Source organism: Sciurus vulgaris (genome assembly GCF_902686455.1).
Source record: "Sciurus vulgaris genome assembly, chromosome: 8".
In the NCBI taxonomy this organism is placed as follows: Eukaryota; Metazoa; Chordata; class Mammalia; order Rodentia; family Sciuridae; genus Sciurus; species Sciurus vulgaris.
Genome location: NC_136468.1, coordinates 74,356,360 through 74,380,241, shown reverse-complemented (window position 1 = coordinate 74,380,241; position 23,882 = coordinate 74,356,360). Strand labels below are relative to the sequence as shown.

The window sequence follows — 23,882 nt, the reverse complement described above, 5'->3', positions numbered from 1 at the left end:
GCAATATCTCAGCAGTCCACTGATACCTGAACAATATGAGAAAACAAGGAAAGAAAATGCTGCAAACAAATCTAGATGTTACATCAATAAAACCCAATGACAGCATGGCAGAAGAAATGACAGAAAAGGAGTTCAGAATGTACATAATTAAAATGATCAGAGAAGCAAATGATGAGATGAAAGAGCAAATGCAAGCATTGAATGATCGCACCAATCGACAGCTAAAAGAGCAAATACAGGAAGCAAAAGATCATTTCAATAAAGAGTTAGAGATATTGAAAAAAAACCAAACAGAAATCCTTGACATGAAGGAAACAATAAACCAAATTAAGAACTCCATAGAAAGCATATCCAATAGGATAGAACACCTGGAAGACAGAACCTCAGACATTGAAGACAAAATATTTAACCTTGAAAACAAAGTTGAACAAACAGAGAAGATGGTAAGAAATCATGAACAGAATCTACAAGAACTATGGGATATCATGAAAAGGCCAAATTTAAGAATTATTGGGATTGAGGAAGGCCTAGAGAAACAAGCCAAAGGAACGAACAATTTATTCAATGAAATAATATCAGAAAATTTCCCAAATCTGAAGAATGAAATGGAAAATCAAGTTCAAGAGGCTTATAGGACTCCAAATACACAAAATTACAACAGACCCACACCAAGGCACATTATAATGAAAATACCTAACATACAAAATAGTAGATCTTCAACTCTACTACAAAGCAATAGTAACAAAAATGGCATGGTATTGGTACCAAAATAGAAAGGTAGATCAATGGTACAGAATAGAGGACACGGACACAAACCCAAATAAATACAATTTTCTCATACTAGACAAAGGGGCCAAAAATATGCAATGGAGAAAAGATAGCCTCTTCAACAAATGGTGCTGGGAGAATTGGAAATCCATATGCAACAGAATGAAACTAAACCCATATCTCTCACCATGCACGAAACTAAACTCAAAATGGATTAAGGACCTCGGAATCAGACCAGAGACCCTGCATCTTATAGAAGAAAAAGTAGGTCCAAATCTTCACCTTGTTGATCTAGGATCAGACTTCCTTAACAGGACTCTCATAGCACAAGAAATAAAAGCTAGAATCAACCACTGGGATAGATTCAAACTAAAAAGCTTTCTCTCAGCAAAGGAAACTATCAGCAATGCGAAGAAATAGCCTACAGAGTGGGAGAATATCTTTGCCAATCATACTTCAGATAGAGCACTAATCTCCAGAATCTATAAAGAACTCAAAAAACTCTACTCCAAGAATTCAAATAATCCAGTCGACAAATGGGCTAAGGAAATGAATAGACGCTTCACAGAAGAAGATCTACAAGCAATCAACAAACATATGGAAAAATGTTCAACATCTCTAGTAATAAGAGAAATGCAAATCAAAACCACCCTAAGATTCCATCTCACCCCAATTAGAATGGCGATTATCAAGAATACGAGCAACAACAGGTGTTGGCGAGGATGTGGGGAGAAAGGTACACTCATACATTGCTGGTGGGACTGCAAATTAGTGCAACCACTCTGAAAGCAGTGTGGAGATTCCTTAGAAAACGTGGAATGGACCCTCCATTTGACCCAGCTATCCCACTCCTTGGCCTATACCCAAAGGACTTAAAATCAGCATACTACAGAGATACAGCCACATCAATGTTCATAGCTGCTCAATTCACAATAGCCAGACTGTGGAACCAACCTAGATGCCCTTCAGTTGATGAGTGGATAAAGAAACTGTGGTATATATATACAATGGAATATTACTCAGCCATAAAGAATGATAAAATTATGGCATTTGCAGGCAAATGGATGAAATTGGAGAATATCATGCTAAGTGAGATAAGCCAATCTCAAAAAGCCAAAGGACGAATGATATCGCTGATAAGTGGAGGATGACACATAATGGGGGGGAGGGAAGGGTTAGTGTTAGGGTTAGAGTTAGGGTTAGGGAGGGGGGCAAGTATGGAGGAAGGAAGTACTGTATAGAGGGTAAAGAGGGGTGGGAGGGGTGGGGGGAAGGGAAAAAATAACAGAATGAATCAAACAACATTACTCTATGTAAATTTATGATTACACAAATGATATGCCTTTACGCCATGTACAGAGAAACAACATGTATCCCGTTTGTTTACAATAAAAAAAAAAAAAAGAAAAGCTAGTTACCAACCAAAAAAAATAAATAAATAACTCATTATACTTAAGGAACCCTTAATAAAACTAACATTTGAATTCTCATCAGAAATTATGGGCATGAGAAGGTATGGGGTTGACATCAGTACTGGGGGGGAAAAAAAAGACTGTCAACCAAGAATTTGATGTCCAGCAAAACTGCTCTTCAAAAAATGAACAAGGAAAAGAAAGGAGGAGAAATCAAGCTACTCCTAAATAAACAGAAACTGAAAAAAATTTCTTACTAGCATATCTGCCCAATAAGAAACTAAAGGGAGTCTTTTAGGATAGAAGGAAGGGACCCTTCATGATAACTCACATCTACATGAAAAAATAAAGAACACTGGCAAAGCTAATTACAAAGGTAAATATAAAAGGTAATATACATGTATTTTTGTAACCCTTTTCTTCTCTTATCTAATATAAAAGACAAATTGCTTAACTCAGTAATTAAGAAGATGTAACTTGTTTGATCACAATGGAACAAAGGTTTTGGGAGAGAAAACAAACTATGTTGGAATAAAGTTTTTATACATCACTGAAATTATGTTATAGGTATTAAGTGGAACTAGGTTGTTTAAAGTTAGAATTATATTTGTAATCCCCAGAGAATTCACTAATAGCTCAAAAATATAAAAAACTCTAATAGGAAATTAAAATCATATTCTGGAAAATACCTATTCAATGCAAATAAAGGCAGTAATGAAGGAAGAGAGGAAGAAAACAATCTAAAACATAGAAAACAAATAGCAAAATGGTAGAAGTATATTCCAGGTTATATTAGACATAAAAGAAACATTCCAATAAAAAAACACAGATTGGCACAATGGGTTAAAAAAAAAAAAACCGTGATTCAACTATATGCTGTCTATAAGAGACATACTTCAGATTCAGACATAAATAGTTTGAAAGAAATATCTAGTACACTCCATGGTCAAAGGTGTACTGGGGAGGATAAAGAATAGATCTAGCAAAGACCTAGGTATTATACCAGAAACCTTACACCTACTAGAAGAAAATGTAGGTCCAACACTTCAACATATCAGCTTAGGAACTGACTTCCTCAACAAAGCTCCTAAAGCACAAGAAATAAAGTAAAAAAATCAATAAATGGTGGTATTAAACTATGAAGTTTTTTTTTACAGTGAAGGAAACAGTCAAGAATGTAAATGAGAGGGCATACAGAAGGGGAGAAAATTTTTGCCACCTGTACCTCAGACAAGGAGTCAATTTCCAGGATATACAAGTTCCTGCAAAAAGCTTAACACCAGAAAAACAAATAACCCAATCAATGAATGGGCATAGGAACTCAGCAGACACTTCTCAAAAGAAGTATGACTGGTCAACTAATATAGGAAAAGTTCAACATCTCTAGCAATTAGAGGAATGCAAATTAGAACTACACTAAGATTTCACCTCACTCCAACCAGAATGGCAATTATCAAGAATACAAGTAACACTAAATGTTGGTGAGGATGTGGGAAAAAAGATACACTCATACATTGTTGGTGGAACTGCAAATTAGTGCAACCACTCTAGAAAGCAGTATGGAGATTCATCAACAACCTAGAAATGCAACCAACATTTGATCCAGTTATTCCACTCTTCAGTATATATCCACAGGAATTAAAATCAGCATATTACAGTGACACAGCCACTTAAGTGTTTATAGCAGTACAATTCACAATAGCTAAGCTATGGAACCAACCTAGATGCCCACCAACAGATGAAGAGATAAAGAAATTGTAGTATATATACACAATGGAATATTACTTAGTTATAAAGAAGAATGACTTTATGGCATTCATGGGTAAATGGATGGATCTGGAGACTATCATGCTAAGTGAAATAAGCCAGTCCCCAAAAACCAAACGTCAAATATTTTCTCTCATATGTGGATGCTAACCTACTGTAAGAGGGACAAGGAGATTAGAGAAGTTCAATGGATTAGACAAAGGGGAATGAAGGGAAGAGAAGGGGCATAGGAATAGAAAAGACAGTGGAATAAATATGACATAACTTTCATTTTTTAAAAATCATTTTATTATGGTTGTTTATTTTTTATATGGTGATGGGGATTGAACCCAGGGCCTCATGCACACTGGGCAAGTACTTTACCACTGAGCTATCTCCCCTGCCCCTGAAATAACTTTCTTACATACATATGTGAATATACCACAGTGAATCTCAACATTGTGTACATTCACAAGACTGGGATCCTAATTAGAATGATATATTCCATGCTTGCATAAATATATCAAAGTAGATTCTACTGTCATTTTTAACTAGAAATAACATAAAAATTAAGAAAATAAAAAATAGATCAAGAATAAGAGAGTATTAATTCCTCTATCCTTGTCAATTATTTACCTCCTTTGTCTTTGGATTCTTTTTATGTCCCTGTGATAGAAGAATATAAATGTAAGCCTGCAGTACTGCTAATATAATAATTGATACATTCTGTAAAATAGGTTATTAGGCAATTTCATCATTATGCAAAAATCATAGAATGTACGTATGAGGCTAGATGCGGGGCTGGGGTTATGGCTCAGTAGTAGAGCGCTTGCCTGGCATGTGTGAGGCCCCGGGTTTGATCCTCAGCACTGCATATACATAAATAAATAAATAATAAAATAATGGTCCATTGACAACTAAAAAATATTAAAAAAAAAAAGATGCTAGATGATACAAGTTAAGCACTCAATGTGGCTTCCTGATGAAATCAGGAGACATGGTGAATGAGAATATGAGGCTGCTGCTGGCACAGTACAGCAAACTGTTTTATAAGAAATTTTAATAGATAGGAGTACACACTAAAATAATGATAAAAAGTACAGTAAATACGATTAAGAGGAATGTTGGGATGTTGAACTACCCTGATCTCCAGAGAGGGAAGAGAGGCTGCAAATTTAGTTCAACGATTTAACCAGTCACTGCTACATAATGAAGTTCCAACAAAAACTCAACACCAAAACTCAGAGGAGGTTGCTGGTTAATGAATTCAATGGTGTGCTAGGAGGGTGACAGGTCCTTATTCCTTTGGGAAAGGGCACAAAAACCCTGCATTTAGGACCCTCTCAGATCTTGCCTTATCTATCTCGTTCCTTGGCTGTTCTGCTCTGAGTCTTTTCACAATAAACCTGTAATCGTAGGCAAAGTGCTTTCCTGAGTTCAATGAGTCGTTTTAGAGAATATCAAACAAATGAAAAATTTCAGTGGGAACTTCTGACTTTGTAGCTGGTTGGTGAAAAATTCAAGTAACGTGGGAACCCCTTAATTTATGCGTGGTGTCTAAAATGGGGGCAGCTGTGTTGGGGTTTGTGCCCTGAAACCTGTAGAATCTGAAGCTAACTATCAGTGATTAGCTCCAGAAATGAACTGTAGTACACCAGTTGTTTTGGATAAATTGGCTTGGTGGCAGAATTAATAACACTCCAACTTTTTAATTTTTTTTTTGGGTTTTCATCAACTTTAATATTCAAAAGTGAAAAACCAGGGGTTGGGGATGTTGCTCAGGGGTAAAGTACTTTCCTAGCATGTGTGAGGGCCTGAGTTTGATCCCTAGCATGGCAAACAAACAAACAAACAAACAAACAAATCCCCAAACTAAAAAGTGGCAAAGATTTAGCATTAACAAGTTAGTATAGAGAGGTACATCTGCGATAGTTGGCTGCATATGGTCTTGCCTGTCAGCCAATTTTAAAAAGTCCTATAGGATTAAACATCTATTTTTGGCACTTTATTCCCCTCGTCTGCTTAGAGCAATCACAGTCCATCTTTGATGTCAGGCACAGTAAAACAAACACAAAAAAGGACTACTGATCTATGAAGATCAATTTATATAACCAACACTTACAGATATTTTGACAAGTTTTCAGATTAAATATGATAATATTTAAAGTTTCATAATGGCAAACCTGTTTCCTAGGAATTCCTCATTGCAAAACATACAAATGCCATGAAAATTGGTATCATTTCGTTCTTGCTGCTGTTGTTCCAGAATTTCTTTCTGTAAAGTAGAAACAGGTTTACATTATCTTTAATAAATACACAGTTGGTGAATATCATAGTTGAAATGGGAGGAAAAGGGGGTGGAATTACAAAGGGAGCACATGAAATTGCTATCTTTTCAAATTTTTCCATTATCGTCTCTGCATCAGTACTCCAAGGCTGCACCATTAAAGATTTAACACTCCAGTTAGACAGCTATACAAGAAACTCAAAGTCAGTAAGATTTTACCATCCTACTCTTAACCTTCTGTCTCCTATCCTCACCTTCTTAAAACAAAAACGTGGGTTCTTTAATTGTTCCTTTTTCTAAATCTCAGTTTAGTTTGTAATTAAGTTCTGATGAATTTTCACTTGACCTATTTCATGTTACTTTTCTCCACCATTTTCAATGCCACCACCCTGAGTCCAGTTTTTATTCAGTTATAAGAGTACTACAAGTAAATCTATTAGAGTTACCAGATTATAGTTCTTCTTTTATCATATCCATCTTTTTCAAGCTAGAATCACTTTTTAAAACATTGTTTTCATGTATAATAATATTGTTACATTACAATTCAAATAATTTAAAATATGCTCTGGTTATGTCCTAGTTTAATTAGGGTGGTTCTCTACTTTTTCTCCTAGAGGTCATTTTATTTCTCTTGGCCTTTTCACTCCTACAAATTTTTACCTGTTCATCAGGATCCAACTTGATACCTATTTCTGACTCAGTGCAACAGTTAAGAACCACTGAAATACTGAGGAGATTCAGATTTGAAATTTTGCTCTCACCTATAATCAATATTAAACCTTTTAAATTCCCAGTTACCTCATTTGAAAAATAAAAATGAAATACCATCTTGTAGCACTGTTTATAAGAATAAATCAGATAATTTATGTAAAGAGCTCAAATTGTAGGCTGGGGATATAGCTCAGTGATAGAGCACTTGCCTAGCATGCCCTGGGTTTGATCCCCAGGATCATTAAAAAAAAGTTCAAATTATGTTAATTAAATGTAGGATATTATTGTTATTCAGAACACATAAATTCTTGGTGCTTATTCACTGTCATTTCTGGTAGTTATTGCCTGTTTTGTCTTCTGAAGGAAAATGAAGTCTTTAAAGTTAAAAGTTTTGGTGGTACTAGTGATTAAATCCAGGGGGTTACTCTACTACTGAGCTATATTCCCAGTTTAAAAAAAAAAAAAAATTATTTTGAGACAAGGTCCAAGTTGCTGTGCCTTAGCTTCCCAAGTAGCTGAGATTATAGGTATAACTGCTCCTGGCTAGTATCTAGATTATTATATTAATATACACCATATGGCATTTCTGGAAATTTATCACCAAACATCTAAAATATTAAACCATTCAAGAAAAAAAAAAATGAAGTTACCACAATGAAAAAAATTAAAAAATAAACACACACACACACACACACACACACACACATACACACACACAAAGAAGCTACAATGATGAAAATCAATTTAATGAACTTCTGCTTTCTGACATATCAGACTTACCTTTCAGAGTAAACTACAATATAACCAATTGCTTTAATATTTTGTTTGTTTTCAGGCATTAGATAAAAGCACAGAGTTGTGATCCTTGAGGGAAAAATATAATTACATAACCAGTTTTCTACTTTCGGGGGTGTGGGTATTTCACAAGCTGCAACATAGGGAAGTTAGACTCCAAAGCTACCTCACTGGACAGAAAAAAAAAAAAAAAAAAAGAGGAGTTTAGTATGTGAAAGGAGGTGAAATCTGTGGTACAAGAAGCTAGGCACAAGAGAGCTACAGGGAACGGGTCCAAGAAACATGTATTTGGATTCTTTTAATCTTTGGCTAAATATTACTCTGTACACGTACAGGCAGGAAGGAGACTGTTATACCTGACAGGAGTTTCTGAGGGCCAACTATGAAGCTTAATGGAAATTCTAGAAGTTCTAGCATTGGAATGCATTGGAGTTCTGTTAACAGAATAGAAAGGTCTACTTCAATACTTCAAACATATATAGCATATATAAATACCTCTTAGTTCCTGAAAGTTAGGGTTTTATGCTGGTGACAAGTGGATAGATAAAAGCAGGAGAAGTAAAAGAGATAAGACTAATATATTAGAAATTAAATTCTTTTTTAAGTTTAAGAGAATCTTCATGAAAGTTGAAATTGACAGTAAAACTCAAAGAAAAGAGATACTGGAATGAAAACTGAACTTTTACAAACCAAGTTTGACTAACAAAATAAAACAAAACAAAACAAAACAAATCCCAACAAGAGTTTCAAAGCACTATTGACAACTTTGTTAGCCAAAGTCCTCAAATCCAGCAGATACAAGTCCCCCACTGCTGCTCCTGCTGGGCCTTGCATTGTAAGCAAGCTGTTTATCACTGAGTTACATCCTCATCCCCTAAATTTCTGATAATGACTATTTATGACTCTGTAATATGACTGAGCATGTATTTCTCTGCCAGTCCCTATTTTTCAGCCAATGAGACTTCTCTCATTAAAAATCAATATGTTGGTTCATATTTCTCAAGATCATGATGGTATGACCCCAATTTTGTCCCTAAGAAAAATGTTACTATCCTTAACATTTTCTGGATTTTGATTCAGCAAAAACAAAAGGATTCTGAGTCAAAACTAGAGTTTTCTTTAGTCAAAATTAAATTCTATCAGTTGAACCTGAATGGCACAACCTAAGAGTATAGGCACATGAAGCTGTATATAAACTGGTTATTCTTAGGAGATATTAATTTATACTGCAGTAAATTAGAGGTGCACACGATAGAAATGGCAATAAAGAAGCTGCCTGATTGCCAAGTATTGAAACCATGCAGTTATTTCATTCTTTGATTCTCTAGCAACTCCCATGCTGTCATGACATGTCATGACATGGTACTGTGGATTCTCAGCTGATTTATCTGCATTATCTACAACCAAAATAGGTTCTGAGAGTATACAACTTGTCTTTGATCTTGCATGTTCCATACAATTTCCATAATCTTTATTGAGTAAATTTCTTCAAGATGTTCCTTTGGTCTACTGCCCAAACTCTCTCTTTAAGAGACATGATCTTGCTATGTTGTTCAGGCTGGCCTTGAACTCTTGGAATCAAGGAATTCCCTGCTTCCTTAGCCTCTTGAAGAGCTGGTACTACAGCTGTGTACCACCATGCCTAGTGTTGCCAAAAACTCTTTTTAAAGTCCTTTGCAGACCTTCCTCCAAGGTAAGCTACTTAAACCATTTGTTGCTCCACTCCTGCATTAGATTCTTCTCATTTTAATATCATCAATATAAACAAGGGCCCTATATTTGGGGGAAATGGACAGGGGGCACAGTAGTTTATCATAACTGGTTCTCTGTTCCATTTGTTGAGCTTCAACTTGTATTACAATCTGGCACTTCTGGTTGTAATAATGTGAACACTATGCCTATTCCTTCATGGCTATTTATCCTATTAATATGTTCTATTTCTCCTAACCACATCTAACCTCTCTACTCCAGTAAGATTTCCTTTCTGACTAATGCTGCTCAGGACTGGTTTTTCCAAACATGTGAGCTCAGAGGGACTTCATGAAACTATTTTTTAACTCTCTATAAAGAGATGTTCTGGTGGCTTGTTAAAAGTTACATAGCTACTTGGTGCTGAAGTTGTTGCTATTTTTATGATACAATAGTTTTTTTCTTAGAAGTACCCACTACAGCGTATGCATATACAGAGCTTTTAAACTCTGTGATCTATTTAGTGAACAGTTTCAGATTCTAGGGAATAGAGATCTGGAGAGGTAGGGTAGCACTAAAACTTTCCTATAGTGTATCCACACAAAAACTTCACTGAAATGAGTCAGAGATGGATAAGTTTCTCAGAATTTGAGTTTTCAGAACAGATTAAAGTAGCAGGATTGATAATATATGCAAATACAATTATGCCTTATTCCTGATTTAATTAAAAAGGAGGTATTTTACATAAGTGGACTTTCTAGATCATGGAACTTTTAATTGGTATTTAAAGGGTTAAGTTTTATACATATGGCTTCCAAAATATATCCCATGTTTTCTTTTTAAATTTTTATAATTTTATTATTTGTATTAATTGTAGAAAAGTATGAAGATTAAGAAATACTAAAAAAAATTATCTAGTATTCCTCTCCTAAATACAGTAATAATAGATCATGTGTATTTCTTTCTAGTCTTTTTACATTTACATAGCATTTAAAAATAAAACTAGTATTGTAAAATGATTACTTTTTTCCATTTCATATTATACAGCAACCATTTGTTTAGGATATTAAATATTACGGGAATATATGATCTTTGGCTGATTGCTTTACAATCTAATGATAACTAAGCTATAATTTACTTCTAATTATTAGATATTCAGGTTGTTCCGAATACTTCTATTATAACTAACAATAAATATTTAACATACCTCTTCATACATGATTTTTTTGTATGTATCTCTGACATAATTTTTTAAGGAGAAATTCTAAAGAGTACCAACAAAGTGTTAAGTATTTCTAAGCCTTCTGATTAGAAAAAATTGCCAAAAAGATGGTATCAATTTACAATAAATACCCAGAGTCCCAAGTCTTTCTTATATATCTTGGCAACAAAGGAGAGTGGATATTACCCTATGATCTTTATTGTTACAAATTAAATAGGGTGAGGTCAGGTGAGAATGTTATCTTTTTGTTCTTTTCCCCCAAATATAAGACTTCCCACCACGTTTACTCTTTATTTGCTTGAAATGAATGCTGCATGTCTTTCTCATATCCACCTTCCACCCTACCAGTTAAGCAAAACATGCAAAAATGATTAGAAATTCTTCTTTTCTTCTGAGTAGTCATACTATTTCACTATCTTGGTAGTAAAATGGCCCTAATTCTTCAGATTATGGAAGGTTTTTTTTTTTTCTTTTTTTTTTTCCCAGGGCGGTGGTACCGGATGTTGAACTCAGGGGCACTCAACCACTGAGTCACATCCTCAGCTCTATTTTGTATTTTATTTAGAGCCAGGGTCTCACTGAGTCGCTTAGCGCCTTGCTTTTGCTGAGGCTGGCTTTGAACTCTCGATCCTCCTGCCTCAGCCTCCCAAATTGCTGGGATTACAGGTATTTGCCATCATGCCTGGTTTATGGAAAGTTTTTGACCATTCCATGGACCCTTATCTGAGGTATGATAGCAGGAAGTAAACTTTTGGCTTTACTGGCATTTTCTTTCAGTATCTTTAAAACTCAGTCCATTGAAACTGCTTCTCTATGCTCCTTCCAGCAATTATAATCTGTTGCCATGGTGATAGCAACAGCCTATTTAGTAAGAACCACCTCTGGACCCATGGTTATGTAGACAATATCTGATTCCCTGGTGTGGAATATGCCCAGGAGCTGAAACGAAATCCTTCAATGATGACTATTGTCCCCTTTGAGTGACGCCAGAGTGTCAGAACAGCTCACCCATTGGAATATGGCACGCTCTTCTGGCACAGGAATGACTTCCATAATAGAAGATCTGAGGCCTCAAGGTGGTCCTATTGATGAACTGATGATTGATAATGACCACTATCACTGGGCTGAATCTCCTCCCTCAAGAAGTTGCAAGCTGTCATCATTGACATACATACAGTCCTCTTCCTTAAGAGTCAAGATGCTCCCCTGGCAAAATTTTGAAGGCATGATGGTGTATCTTGCAAGGAGAATGCAAATATTTTTATCTTCTCTCAAACTGAGGCATCAGATGGCTTGGCAAATGGAGAATCCACATATTTTTCAGTTCTTCCTTCTAAAATTTCTGGATCATCTAGGCCTGTTCCACCAATTATTTCAATCTTCATGGCTGTAGTGGCAGTGCCCAAGGCCAGGTCTGCACAAAAAGCTGTGATGGGCAAACATGCCAGGACTAGATGCTGGGCCACATCTCCTATGTTTTCACTGCATTCCAAATTCAAGTTGTAATTTAACCTGTTCTGTATGATATAGTGTCTTTGCCAGCAATAATTACTACCATATTGTATTGTAGAGCAAATATGTTTTAGTTTCAGGATCTCTTTGCCCTACAAATACTTCTAAACTATTGTGCTCTCCTCAGTTGGATTTTATTCTCTTTTATGGCCACCTATGCTTATCTACTTTCATTCATTCAAACTTTTCATCACTGTAGTGGGTTCATTTCTGTATGCAACAACTGGTTCCTCCACCTACAACTCACTTCCATTTATTATTCTTTGTTTAAATCTCCTTTTCTTCCTCCTAACCTGGAACAAAACTATAGGACCCCAAACCCATCTGAAGAAAAACAGATAATCAAACTCTAAGATTAAAATTGTTAAACATGTTTGGTACCTGGGACACAGTAGCTCTAGCATCTTCCCTGGAAGGGCTTCAGTAGTTGTCATCTGGCAGGTAAGCTTTGCATATGATTTCTGGGTACTCTGCAATTTGGATCTATTGAGGCTATCAGATACCAGAAAGATTTAAAGGAAATACTTTCCCTGTGCATGCATTTAAAAATATGTTTATCTGATGCATGCCCAGAGGGATGGAAGGCAATTCTGACTGTAAACGGATAGCCTATAAATAAGTAATGAGTACGCTGCATCTCGAAGTGAAACAGCTAGAACTAGTACTCAACGAAACACATTAATGGATCCCTGTTTTCTACGGAATAGAATCCAATCTTTAGTATGTCATTCTCAATGTTCTGTACTTGATTCTAACCTAGGTTTGTAAGAGCCTTCTCTCACATTGCTTCCCCTTGTAACCCTGTGTTATAGGCAGAGCAACAACGGATACTATAATTTATGTAGCAGTATACAACGAATTCTTAGGATTTCTTAAACTTAAATGGCCTGGAGCAACCGTTTCATCTTTTGCCCATTAGAGTTTACCCTTGTCCTTCAAGGCTTACTCCAAATGTATGGCTAGTAAATGGAAATATCAATCAACTGGGATTTAGGAGCTCTGCATTCTTCTGTTTTTGTGACTATTTAGTGCTCACTATGATCTTGGATACAACTCTTCTCTAGGACTCAGTTCCAGCTGATTTCTAACTTTCTTGGTTTCTGAACACCAGTTTATAATGTTTAATTGGCACCTACCTTGCTTGGTCTTTAGGAAAACTGTATCTTAACAATCTCTACTAATGGAAAATGAGCTAATTTCTTAAAGCAGAATCTTGATAACACACAACTAAATTTATACCCCATGTGCAACAACACATATGACAAATCTGTATGCTCTTCTGAATATCAAAATGGACTCAAAGAAGGATGTATATACACTTAATTATTCCTGACATATGGTAGGACTTATATGATATGTATTTCATACATAAATTTGGAGAGTTCCCCACAAGATGATATTTATTTAAGTACAGATATTAGCTGGGTGCAGTGGCACAAGTCTGTAATTTCAGTGACTTAGTAGGCTGAGGCATGAGGATTGCAAGTTTGGGGTCAGCCTCGGCAACTTAATGAGACCCTAAGCAATTTAGTGAGACCCTGTCTCAATATAAAAAATAAAAAGGGCTGGGGATGTGACTCAGTGGTAAAGCAACACTGGGTTAAATTTCCCGTACCAAACCAAACAAAACAAAACCAAACCAAAAAACCAGGTAATAGCCTACTGCATATAAAAACTACTCTAAAAATGAATTTATTGTTGGTTATGATTTAAAAAAATCTTATTCTTTTTAAAATCATAATTGACAATATTTAGAAATATGTGGAGATATTCCAAGAATTTTACATTGCTGTAGTGTAGGGGTTTGGGGAAATTGTTGTTTACTTTAAAATATTATCATTTGTACTTTTACTTTTATATGTATATAATGAGCGTATATGTTTTTCTTTTATGGTATTGGGGTGCTCTGCAATTAAGTTATACCTCTGGTTCTTTATTTATTTATTTTTTTTTCAATTTTGAGATAAGTCCTCTCTAAGTAGCCCAGGCTGACATCAAACTTGTGGTCCTCCCACCTTAGTCTTGGGAGCCACTGGGATTATGGACATGTACCACCATACCTGACTTAATGAGCAAAACAGGAGGTGCATGTCAATATTAAGATTAGGAACTGAACTAGAGTGATAATTACTAAATTAATAATGAAATAAACTTTATTACTGTGTAACAATTATTCTATTTGTAAAATTATTAACTTGAAATAATGATATCAAGGTTTATCTCTTATTTACTCTAATAAAGTTAACTCTATGAAGTGTTTGTGTCTTATACAATTAATCTGATAAGAAATTTTTCTTATTTCTTAAAATGGGAACACCAAATGTTATATATACTTTTGGTCAAATTTTACTTATACATAAATAAAACACATGAAAATAAATAGTTAAATCCTGAAACTCCTGTGTCTATAACAATTTTCACTATCCTTTCTATTCAACTCAATAAATTAAGAAGAAAGTTCTCTTCATTGAAATTGGCTGTGGTGACCTAGTTATGGCATGATAAGTGAATTTGTAAATAGGGAAGCCATTCAATATAGGTAGTTTCCCTTAATTTTATCACTATTGTATTTCTTCTGTGATTTTTTTCCCTATGAAAATTTTCACCAATACAAAAAAGTTATAAGAATAATACAAAGAAATTCCTATACCTTATACTTACATTCAGTAACTGCAACACTTTGCCAGATTTTTCTCTAAGTACACACACACACACACACACACACACACACACACACACACACAGATTTAATGCATTTTCCCCCTTTTCTGGCTAAACCACATGAAAATAAGTTGCAGAAATCATGATACTTCACTCCTAAATATTTCAGTATGCCTCTACTAAGAATAAGGACAATCTTTGATACATAATCAAAAACTATTATCATTACAGCTAAGAAGATGAACAGTAACTTCAAAATAACATGTAGAAGCCAGTTGATACTTAAAGTTCTTCCACTGTCCCAAGAATATCTTTTAATGTTCTTCACTAACTCTCACTTGAGAACACCCTAGGTTCACACATTTAATTTGTTTGTTAGGAATCCTGTCTCTAAGTCTCTTTTATTTTTGCAGTTTTTAAAATTTTTTATTTTTACAGACTGCATTTTGATTCACTGTACACAAATGGGGTACAACTTTCATTTCTGTGGTTGTATACGATGTAGATTCACAACAAGGAAGTAATCATATGTCTCATTCCACCATCTTTCATACTCCCGCCTCCTCCCCACTCTCATTTCCCTCTATGTAGTCCAAAGTTCCTCCATTCTTCTCTTACCCTTACCCCTCCACCTCCATTATATATCACCATTCACTTATCAGAGAAAACATTCAGTCTTTTGTTTTTTTGGGACTGGCTTATTTTACTTAGCATGCTATTCTCCAATTCCATCCATTTATCTGCAAATAAATACCACAAATATATACCACAGTTTCTTTGTCCATTCATCTGTTGAAGGGCATCTAGGTTGGTTCCACAATCTAGCTATTGTGAATTGAGCTGCTATAAAAATAACTCCACAATCAGGAACTCAGTTTCTTTTTTTTTTTTTCTAAATATTTTTTGTAGTTTGTCAATGGAGCTTTTATTTTATTTTTTTACATGTGGTGCTGAGGATAGAACCTGGGGCCTCACACATGCCAGGTGAGCGCTCTACCGCTGAGCCCCAACTCCAGCCATGGAACTCAGGTTCTGATTGCAGAAAAGGGAAAAATTTCCAAACACAATAGTAGTCTTCCCAAGTATACAGACAACTGCTAAGAAAATCTTACTGCTATTATTATTTCTATGTAATCAACATATATCTACTACATGATAAACTTCCTGAGGGCACAATTGTTTGATTGCTTTTTGTGGCCTCCAATGTGCATCACAGACAGGGTTACACACTGTTGACTGGAGTTATTATTTCCTGGGGTCTCTATCTCCTTAAATCTTTTGAGTGGTTAGGAAGAGTTTAGGCAGAAGACAACCACATTGTCATTATTCCCCTTGCCGTTTACTTGCTCTGATGTGAGAAAACAAAAGTGAGCTTTAAATTCTGTACTTCTGTAGCAAACATGCTGACAGGAGCTGGTCAGGCATTATACATTAATGAGGAAGAAAATGAACACAAGCTACTTAAGCAATCAGAAAATTATCTTTTATTTTCTCTTTATTTCTTTTCTTCTTTCCTTCCTTCCTTTGTAAACCATGGTATCTCATAGTATGAGCTGTAAAATATATTTAAAATCATTTATGAACAAAAAAAATAATATTATGAGACAACTCACAGAAAGGACCACAAACATAAACAAATCAAAGCCCATCGATCAGCTTTGTGGTTTTATTTTTCTAAAAATCTCATGCTGGGTTATATAGTAGGTTTATAATGGCACAGATATTGTATTTTTAAGTATCTCAAGCAGATAATAAAATTGGATAAAAGTTTCATTACAAAATAGGCTGGGATAAAAACCATAGTTTTCATGGTTTTAGAATATAAAATCAAATTATATACTAGGCAATGAGTCATAATAACAAGCTGCATGTTTTTCTAATTGGTATAAAATGTCATGGATAGTAGCAAAGGGGTCAGTGTATAGTCTTTCATCTTTATTCATTACTGAGAACAGAGGAAACTAATGTGACAGATGGCACTGAGCACAGTCAGAGAGGATTGACATATAGGTAGAAAAGAAAAATGTTAGGGTAAAATTATAAAAAATAAAAATCAGTCATATTAGGAAGGTTAAATTTAGAAAATGTTTAAGAATCTGTACACAAAACTCGTGCTTAAAATGATGAATCCAATGGAAATAGCTTGTATTGTAAAGAAGTAAAACTAAGGTTGACATTAATAACAGGTATCAAAAGCATTTTATGAATACTGACAAGTAATAGATTTACAATAGTTTCCTGACTGAGTGGATGTGAGTGGTATGTTACTGGAGTCCTAGGACAGAGTAGACCTGATTCTGGGGAGTCCAAACAAATCAGGTCTGGCCACTCACTACAAAACCAAATGGAAAAAGTCATGGTGAAAGGAAAGGAATGTATTCACTATAGCTATAGATAAGGGAGAATTAAGCATCCTCAGCTCTGTGTTCCATTCTCAGTCCAGGATACTAATTGAACTCTCAGATTACATAGGGAAGTGAGGTCAGAAGTTGAGCAGTCTTTGTCAAACTGTCGTCTGGTCAACCATTACCTCAGGATGGCTGTGAAGAGCCCTGCTGGCAGCAGTAAGAAAGATGCTCTTGTGTGAGGGGTAGTTTTGGCTCATTATAAGATGTTTATCAATCAGACCTATGGTTTTAGAAACAAAGGTGATTGGAGGAGAGAATGACTCAGAGAAAAGGACAGGTCAGGAAAGCAAGACAGCATGCTCCTTCGGGTTTTGAGCTATGACGGGACCCTTTTAAGTGCAACTTGTTGATCTGGAATAGTATGTTGTTAAAAAAAAAGCTATCAGTTGATTACGATGTGCCCGTGAGTCTTGAAAATATCTTAGTTATGTTTATCTTGATGCCTTCGTTCTTGAAGGGAAGGATCACCTGCTCTACTCAAGGATTAAGGTATCAAAGAAGACAGAAGTAAAACGAAGGCAGAGATGCCAAGCTTTTATCCTGCTTTCAGTTACCTACTGGACATCTGCCGGCCAAAGCAGAGTCAGTGCTTTTAGCAAAAACAGCCTTTAAGTCCCTGTTAGTCAAGAGAGAAAAGAGCCACTCCCAAGATACCTTCCCAACGTAGCCCAAGGGCAGCAGCACAGGAGAATCTGCTAGGAATTCTCAGTCCAGGAACCTGGGGTGCTCCTCCACCATAGAACATTTCTCCCCATCAAAGTTACAGCAGTGGTTTAAAGGTTCTATAGGAATGCCATGGAATCTCCTATTTCTTCTGCTTCTGCTTCTAGAACCATGGATTATCTCCCAGGTATTTGAGCTTTTTTTTCATTTATACCTTCACCTGTTCTAGTAAGTGTTTCCAGCTGACATAAAACAATGTAGGGCGGAAATAGGAGTAAAGGAAGGAAAAGACAACAACAGGGTGGAATGGGCTCATAAACAGAAAAGAATAAATAAAACTATATGTATACACACATAAACACACAAAAAAATTAAACTATTGGTGGACCCCAAATTTGCCTCTCACATTTTTGGTAAAAATAAATAGGCCAGATGGAGGGTTTGTATAATAATTGGCTGGTCACTGTACTATTCCTGTTAAGAAACTTCTAAACCTTTGGAATTTTCTGAGTGATTGGTGTATCTTTGTTATTCATTGTGGGTTTTTTTTTTTTTTTTTAAAGAAAACAAATTTTTAGTTGTAGAAGGACACAATACCTTTATTTATTTATTTATTTGTGGTACTGAGGATCAAACCCAATGCCACACATGTACCAGGCAAGCACCCCACCACTAAGCCACAACTGCAGCCCTAAAGGTGGGATTTTTGACTACAGTTGATTGTTTGTGCTAAAGAAATGACTCAGGTGGGGCTGGGGATATGGCTCAGTGGTAGAGCACTTGCCTGGCATGTGTGAGGCACTGGGTTCAATTCTCAGCACCACATATAAATAAATGAATAAAATGAAGGTCTATCAACCTTAAAATATATTAAAAAAAATTGGGGTAGTGGGAACATTCCTTAACATTGTAAAGGCCATCTACGCTAAGCCCATGGCCAGTATAATTCTAAATGGTGAAAAACTGAAAGCATTCCCCCTAAAAACTGGAACAAGGCAGGAATACCCTCTTTCACCACTCCTATTCAACATCGTTCTTGAGACTCTAGCCAGAGCAATTAGACAAACCAAAGAAATTAAAGGGATACGAAGTGGAAAAGAAGAACTCAAACTATCCCTGTTCGCTGATGACATAATTATATATTTAGAGGAACCTGGAAATTCCACCAGAAAACTTTTAGAACTCATAAGTGAATGCAGTAAAGTAGCAGGTTACAAGATCAATGCTCATAAATCCAATGCATTTTTATACATAAGTGATGAATCTTCAGAAAGAGAAATTAGGAAAACTACCCCATTCACAATAGCCTCAAAAAAAATAAAATACTTGGGAATCAATCTCACAAAAGAGGTGAAAGACCTCTACAATGAGAACTACAGAACACTAAAGAAAGAAATTAAAGAAAACTGTAGAAGATGGAAAGATCTCCCATGTTCTTGGATAGGCAGAATTAATATTGTCAAAATGGCCATACTACCAAAAGTGCTATACAGATTCAATGCAATTCCAATTAAAATCCCAATGACGTACCTTACAGAATTAGAGCAAGAAATTATGAAATTCATCTGGAAGAATAAGAAATCCAGAATAGCTAAAGCAATCCTCAGTAGAAAGAGCAAAGCAGGGGGTATCGCAATACCAGATCTTCAACTCTATTACAAAGCAATAGTAACAAAAACGGCACGGTATTGGTACCAAAATAGACAGGTAGATCAATGGTACAGAATAGAGGATACGGACACAAACCCAAATAAATACAATTTTCTCATACTAGACAAAGGGGCCAAAAATATGCAATGGAGAAAAGATAGCCTCTTCAACAAATGGTGCTGGGAAAACTGGAAAACCATATGCAACAGAATGAAATTAAACCCCTATCTCTCACCCTGCACAAAACTCAACTCACAATGGATCAAGGACCTCGGAATCAGACCAGAGACCCTGCATCTAATAGAAGAAAAAGTAGGTCCAAACCTTCAACTTGTTGGCTTAGGATCAGACTTCCTTAACAGGACTCCCATAGCACAAGAAATAAAAGCAAGAATCGACAACTGGGACAGATTCAAACTAAAAAGCTTTCTCTCAGCAAAGGAAACTATCAGTAATGTGAAGAGAGCCTACAGAATGGGAGAAAGTCTTTGCCACTCATACTTCAGATAGAGCGCTAATTTCCAGAATCTATAAAGAACTCAAAAAACTCTACACCAAGAATACAAATAATCCAATCAACAAATGGGCTAAGGAAATGAATAGACACTTCACAGAAGAAGATGTACAAGCAATCAACAGATATATGAAAAAATGTTCAACATCTCTAGTAATAAGAAAAATGCAAATCAAAACTACCCTAAGATTTCATCTCACCCCAATTAGAATGGCGATTATCAAGAACACAAGCAACAATAGGTGTTGGCGAGGATGTGGGGAAAAAGGTACACTCCTACATTGCTGGTGGAGTTGCAAATTAGTGCAGCCACTCTGGAAAGCAGTATGGAGATTCCTCAGAAAGCTTGGAATGGAACCACCATTTGACCCAGCTATCCCACTCCTTGGCCTATACCCAAAGGACTTAGAATCGGCATACTACAGAGATATAGCCACATCAATGTTCATAGCTGCTCAATTCACCATAGCCAGATTGTGGAACCAACCTAGATGCCCTTCAGTTGATGAATAGATAAAGAAACTGTGGCATATATATATATATATATATATATATATATATATATATATACAATGGAATATTACTCTGCCATGAAGAATGATAAAATTATGGTATTTGCAGGCAAATGGATGAAATTGGAGAATATCATGCTAAGTGAGATAAGCCAATCTCAAAAAACTAAAGGACGAATGATCTCGCTGATAAGCGGATGCGAACATATAAGGGGGGGTAGGAGGGGTTAGCGTTAGGGTTAGGGTTAGGTTTAGGGTTAGGGATAAGGAGGGTGGTAAGAATGGTGGAAGGAAGGACTGTATAAAGGGAAAAGAGGGCTGGGAGGTTTGGGAGGGGTGCGGGGGAAGGGAAAAAATAGCAGAATGAATCAAACAACATTGCCCTATGTAAATTTATGATTTTAATAAAAAAAAATGACTCAGAATGGGGACTGATCAAGACAGAAATACCAATCAAGTACTTGGGGGGTTGGGGTTTTGAGCCACAAGATACCACTCCACCCTCTGGGTTGTGGTCAGCGATTTAATCAATCATGATTACTCAATGAAATCTGTTAAAAACCCTGGATACCAAAGTTCCTGTATGATTCCTTGGTTGGCAAAAGTCTGAGTACGATCACACATTAATGTGCCAGGAGAATAACACAACCCTAGGTACAATGATAACTCTGAATTTGGGAAATTCCCACATTTTGTCCTAAATTTTTTTTTTTTTTGGTTTGTTTTGATTTGCATTTTACTGCTATAATTGAAGGTAGGACAGAAGAAATTAAAAAAATAGGTAGAAAGGCAACATAAGGAAAGGCAAGTAATAAAATATTGTTTTAGAAGTTCTATATATTTTTCCACACCTGTCATTCCCTAAGTCAGTCTCTCTCTCTGATCTGTCATTCCCAAATTCCTGGGAAATCTGAAAATTTTCCTTGTGCATTGTTATTTAAACCCTCAAATAAGTAGAGTAGGCAAAGAGAAATACTATATTTGAGAAACCTGTAATTCAGGGGATTTTCTATTGTTCAGATAATGGAAACTACATCAGCCTAAGGATCCTGAGAATGCTCAGATCACAATGAATCATCTTGCCATCACCAGAACTGATATCATTACTATATACCTTTCCATACCCACCCCTCATCAAGTTTCTTCAAAAAAAAAAAAAAAGAGCCAGGAACTCCAAAATGTACCTCTCATTCTCAAGATGGCCCATGTTCTCCCTTCAGTGTGTATCTTCTTTCCTAAATAAAACTGTGTAAGCCTTTGTCTGGCGTGGGCTGAAATTCTTTTTTGTCTCGAAAGTCAGGGACCTGGCTGGTCCTGAGTTGAATTCTCCCTTCTCTCCAGGAACTCCTCAGACCCTTTTCCAGAGACCTCTTCTCCTATAACATATTAACACTATTATCCTAAAGGCAGTGTTTTCCTGAGTTCTGGGAAGTATGATAGCAAACTACTGAACCTGAAGGAGTAGTAGGAATCCATGAATTTGCAGCTGGCTGGTCAGAAGTAAAGGTGGCCATGGGGATCCCTCACCTTACAGTTGGTGTCTGAAATGAGAATAGTCTTGTAGAGGATTGTGCCCTTAACCTATGAAGTATGATCTTTTAGTAGCTGGTGTTAGACGTCATTGAAGGTACACGAGGAACAATAAGTTATGTGATATAGTGGATAATGTACTTAGTATAAACAGACCAAACAACACAGGGTTGTTTCTCACACTGATTCTCAAAATAAGTTAACCCTCATGCCAAAGCACATCTCAAAACAGTAATAGTACAACGGTTTAAGAGTTGTCATGATGCATTACAATTACTTGTTCTCTTTTGACTGGACACTGACAGTTTAAGGATACTGAGAAAAACGAACTTCCTCAAACTTTATTTTCTAAACATGGTTTTGGTAAATACTGGTTGGTTATTTTTGGGAGCTCTGAGAACAATGTTCCCCAAATATGGCATTTTTTGGCATGCTGAGTACAATGTGATCTAAAAGAATTAAAATGCCCTCAAAGCAGGTTCAGGACCAAGATGCCTCTAACCTTATCTTGTTTCTCCCTTTCAAGTGCTTTGCTTTCTGCAAAGTTGCTCTAGTTGGGTAAATTCCAGAATGGCCAAAGAAGAAACAATTGCCTCTGGCCCCTTCCCTGAACTCATATCACAGAAGAAAGACTAAAGTCTGTTCACATACGAACACATTTTTATCACATACCAAAGTTCTCTATTTGGGTTCCAGAGAATCATTAAAATCCATGGATATTCTTTCTGCAAGACCAATGGACTTTGTTTTAGGCCACTGTATGTTCTCCAAGCTTATTGATTTCCCCGCAAATCACTTACTACTCTCCTAAGAATTATCTACATTCCTCATTTTTCCCTTCCCATAGAAAAAGGGGTATTTAAATTTATGAATCATGTTGAGCAAATAGGTAATCACTGTATGATTTTCCTCTTTTTGGATGTTAATAAATTTATATGCCCTTTCTCCTACTTAATTGAAACTCAGTTTATTCCAGTGAACTTTCAGAGGGCAGTGGGGAAATTTCCTTCACCCCTTACAGTCATAATCTTGGTTTCATCCTTTCTTAAGAATCTTGAAATGCTAAATTTCTGAGCTCTCCCTTGGGTACAGAGTAGGGAACCTTAGAAGATCATCAGCAAGTATTTGGGTTGGCACTCTTGTAAAAACTCCACAGTCCTTGATGGGGTTTGGATAGTGCTATACCAAGATATGGCCCCTTGGCCTCTGAGAAAACACCTCCCTCTTCCCCTCCTTTCCTGAAGCAGATCATAAAACCTTCTTTGAGAGGTGTTCTCCCTATACCTAGAAGAAAGGAACATACTTAACCCTGAAAACCAAGGGACAGTGAGAAGAATCTGAACAAACAGGACTTGCTATATGCCCCCTAGCTTTTTAACACAAGATCATATTCCTTTTGTCTAATACTACTCTACACCTATACATTTCTTCATCAGATTTAACAATAAAATACACAGGTTTCCCTGTTTATTTGGGTCTCCATTTCCTTATGAAGGAAGGTGAAACTACTATCAAATAAATGTGTGTGCTTTTCTCTTGTTAATGTGGTTTTTGCTTTAGGGATCTCAGCCATGAATCTACAGATGGCAATGCTATAGTTTGGATCTGTAATATTTTAAAAAGGTACATGTGTTAAAGGTTTGGTTACTAGTTTGGCATTATTGGGAGCTGGTAGAAACTTCAAGAAGTAGAGCCTACTGGGAGGTCTTTAGGTTACTGGTAGACCACCAGTAGGAACTGTGGGGCCTCAGTCTCTTCCTCTTTCTCTCTTTTGCTTCCTAGCTGTTAAGTGAGTCGTTTTG

The 23,882-nt window shown here is 36.1% G+C and overlaps 1 protein-coding gene across 1 annotated transcript in view; it reads right to left on the bottom strand.

Moving 5' to 3' along the window:
- Nucleotides 1-23,882, bottom strand: part of ZNF277 (zinc finger protein 277) — a 140,474-nt gene that overhangs the window by 22,267 nt on the left and 94,325 nt on the right. The window contains exon 5 of the mRNA XM_079149366.1: nt 6,110-6,201. Coding sequence (XP_079005492.1) covers nt 6,110-6,201 — 92 coding nt within the window. The remainder of the gene's footprint in view (nt 1-6,109; nt 6,202-23,882) is intronic.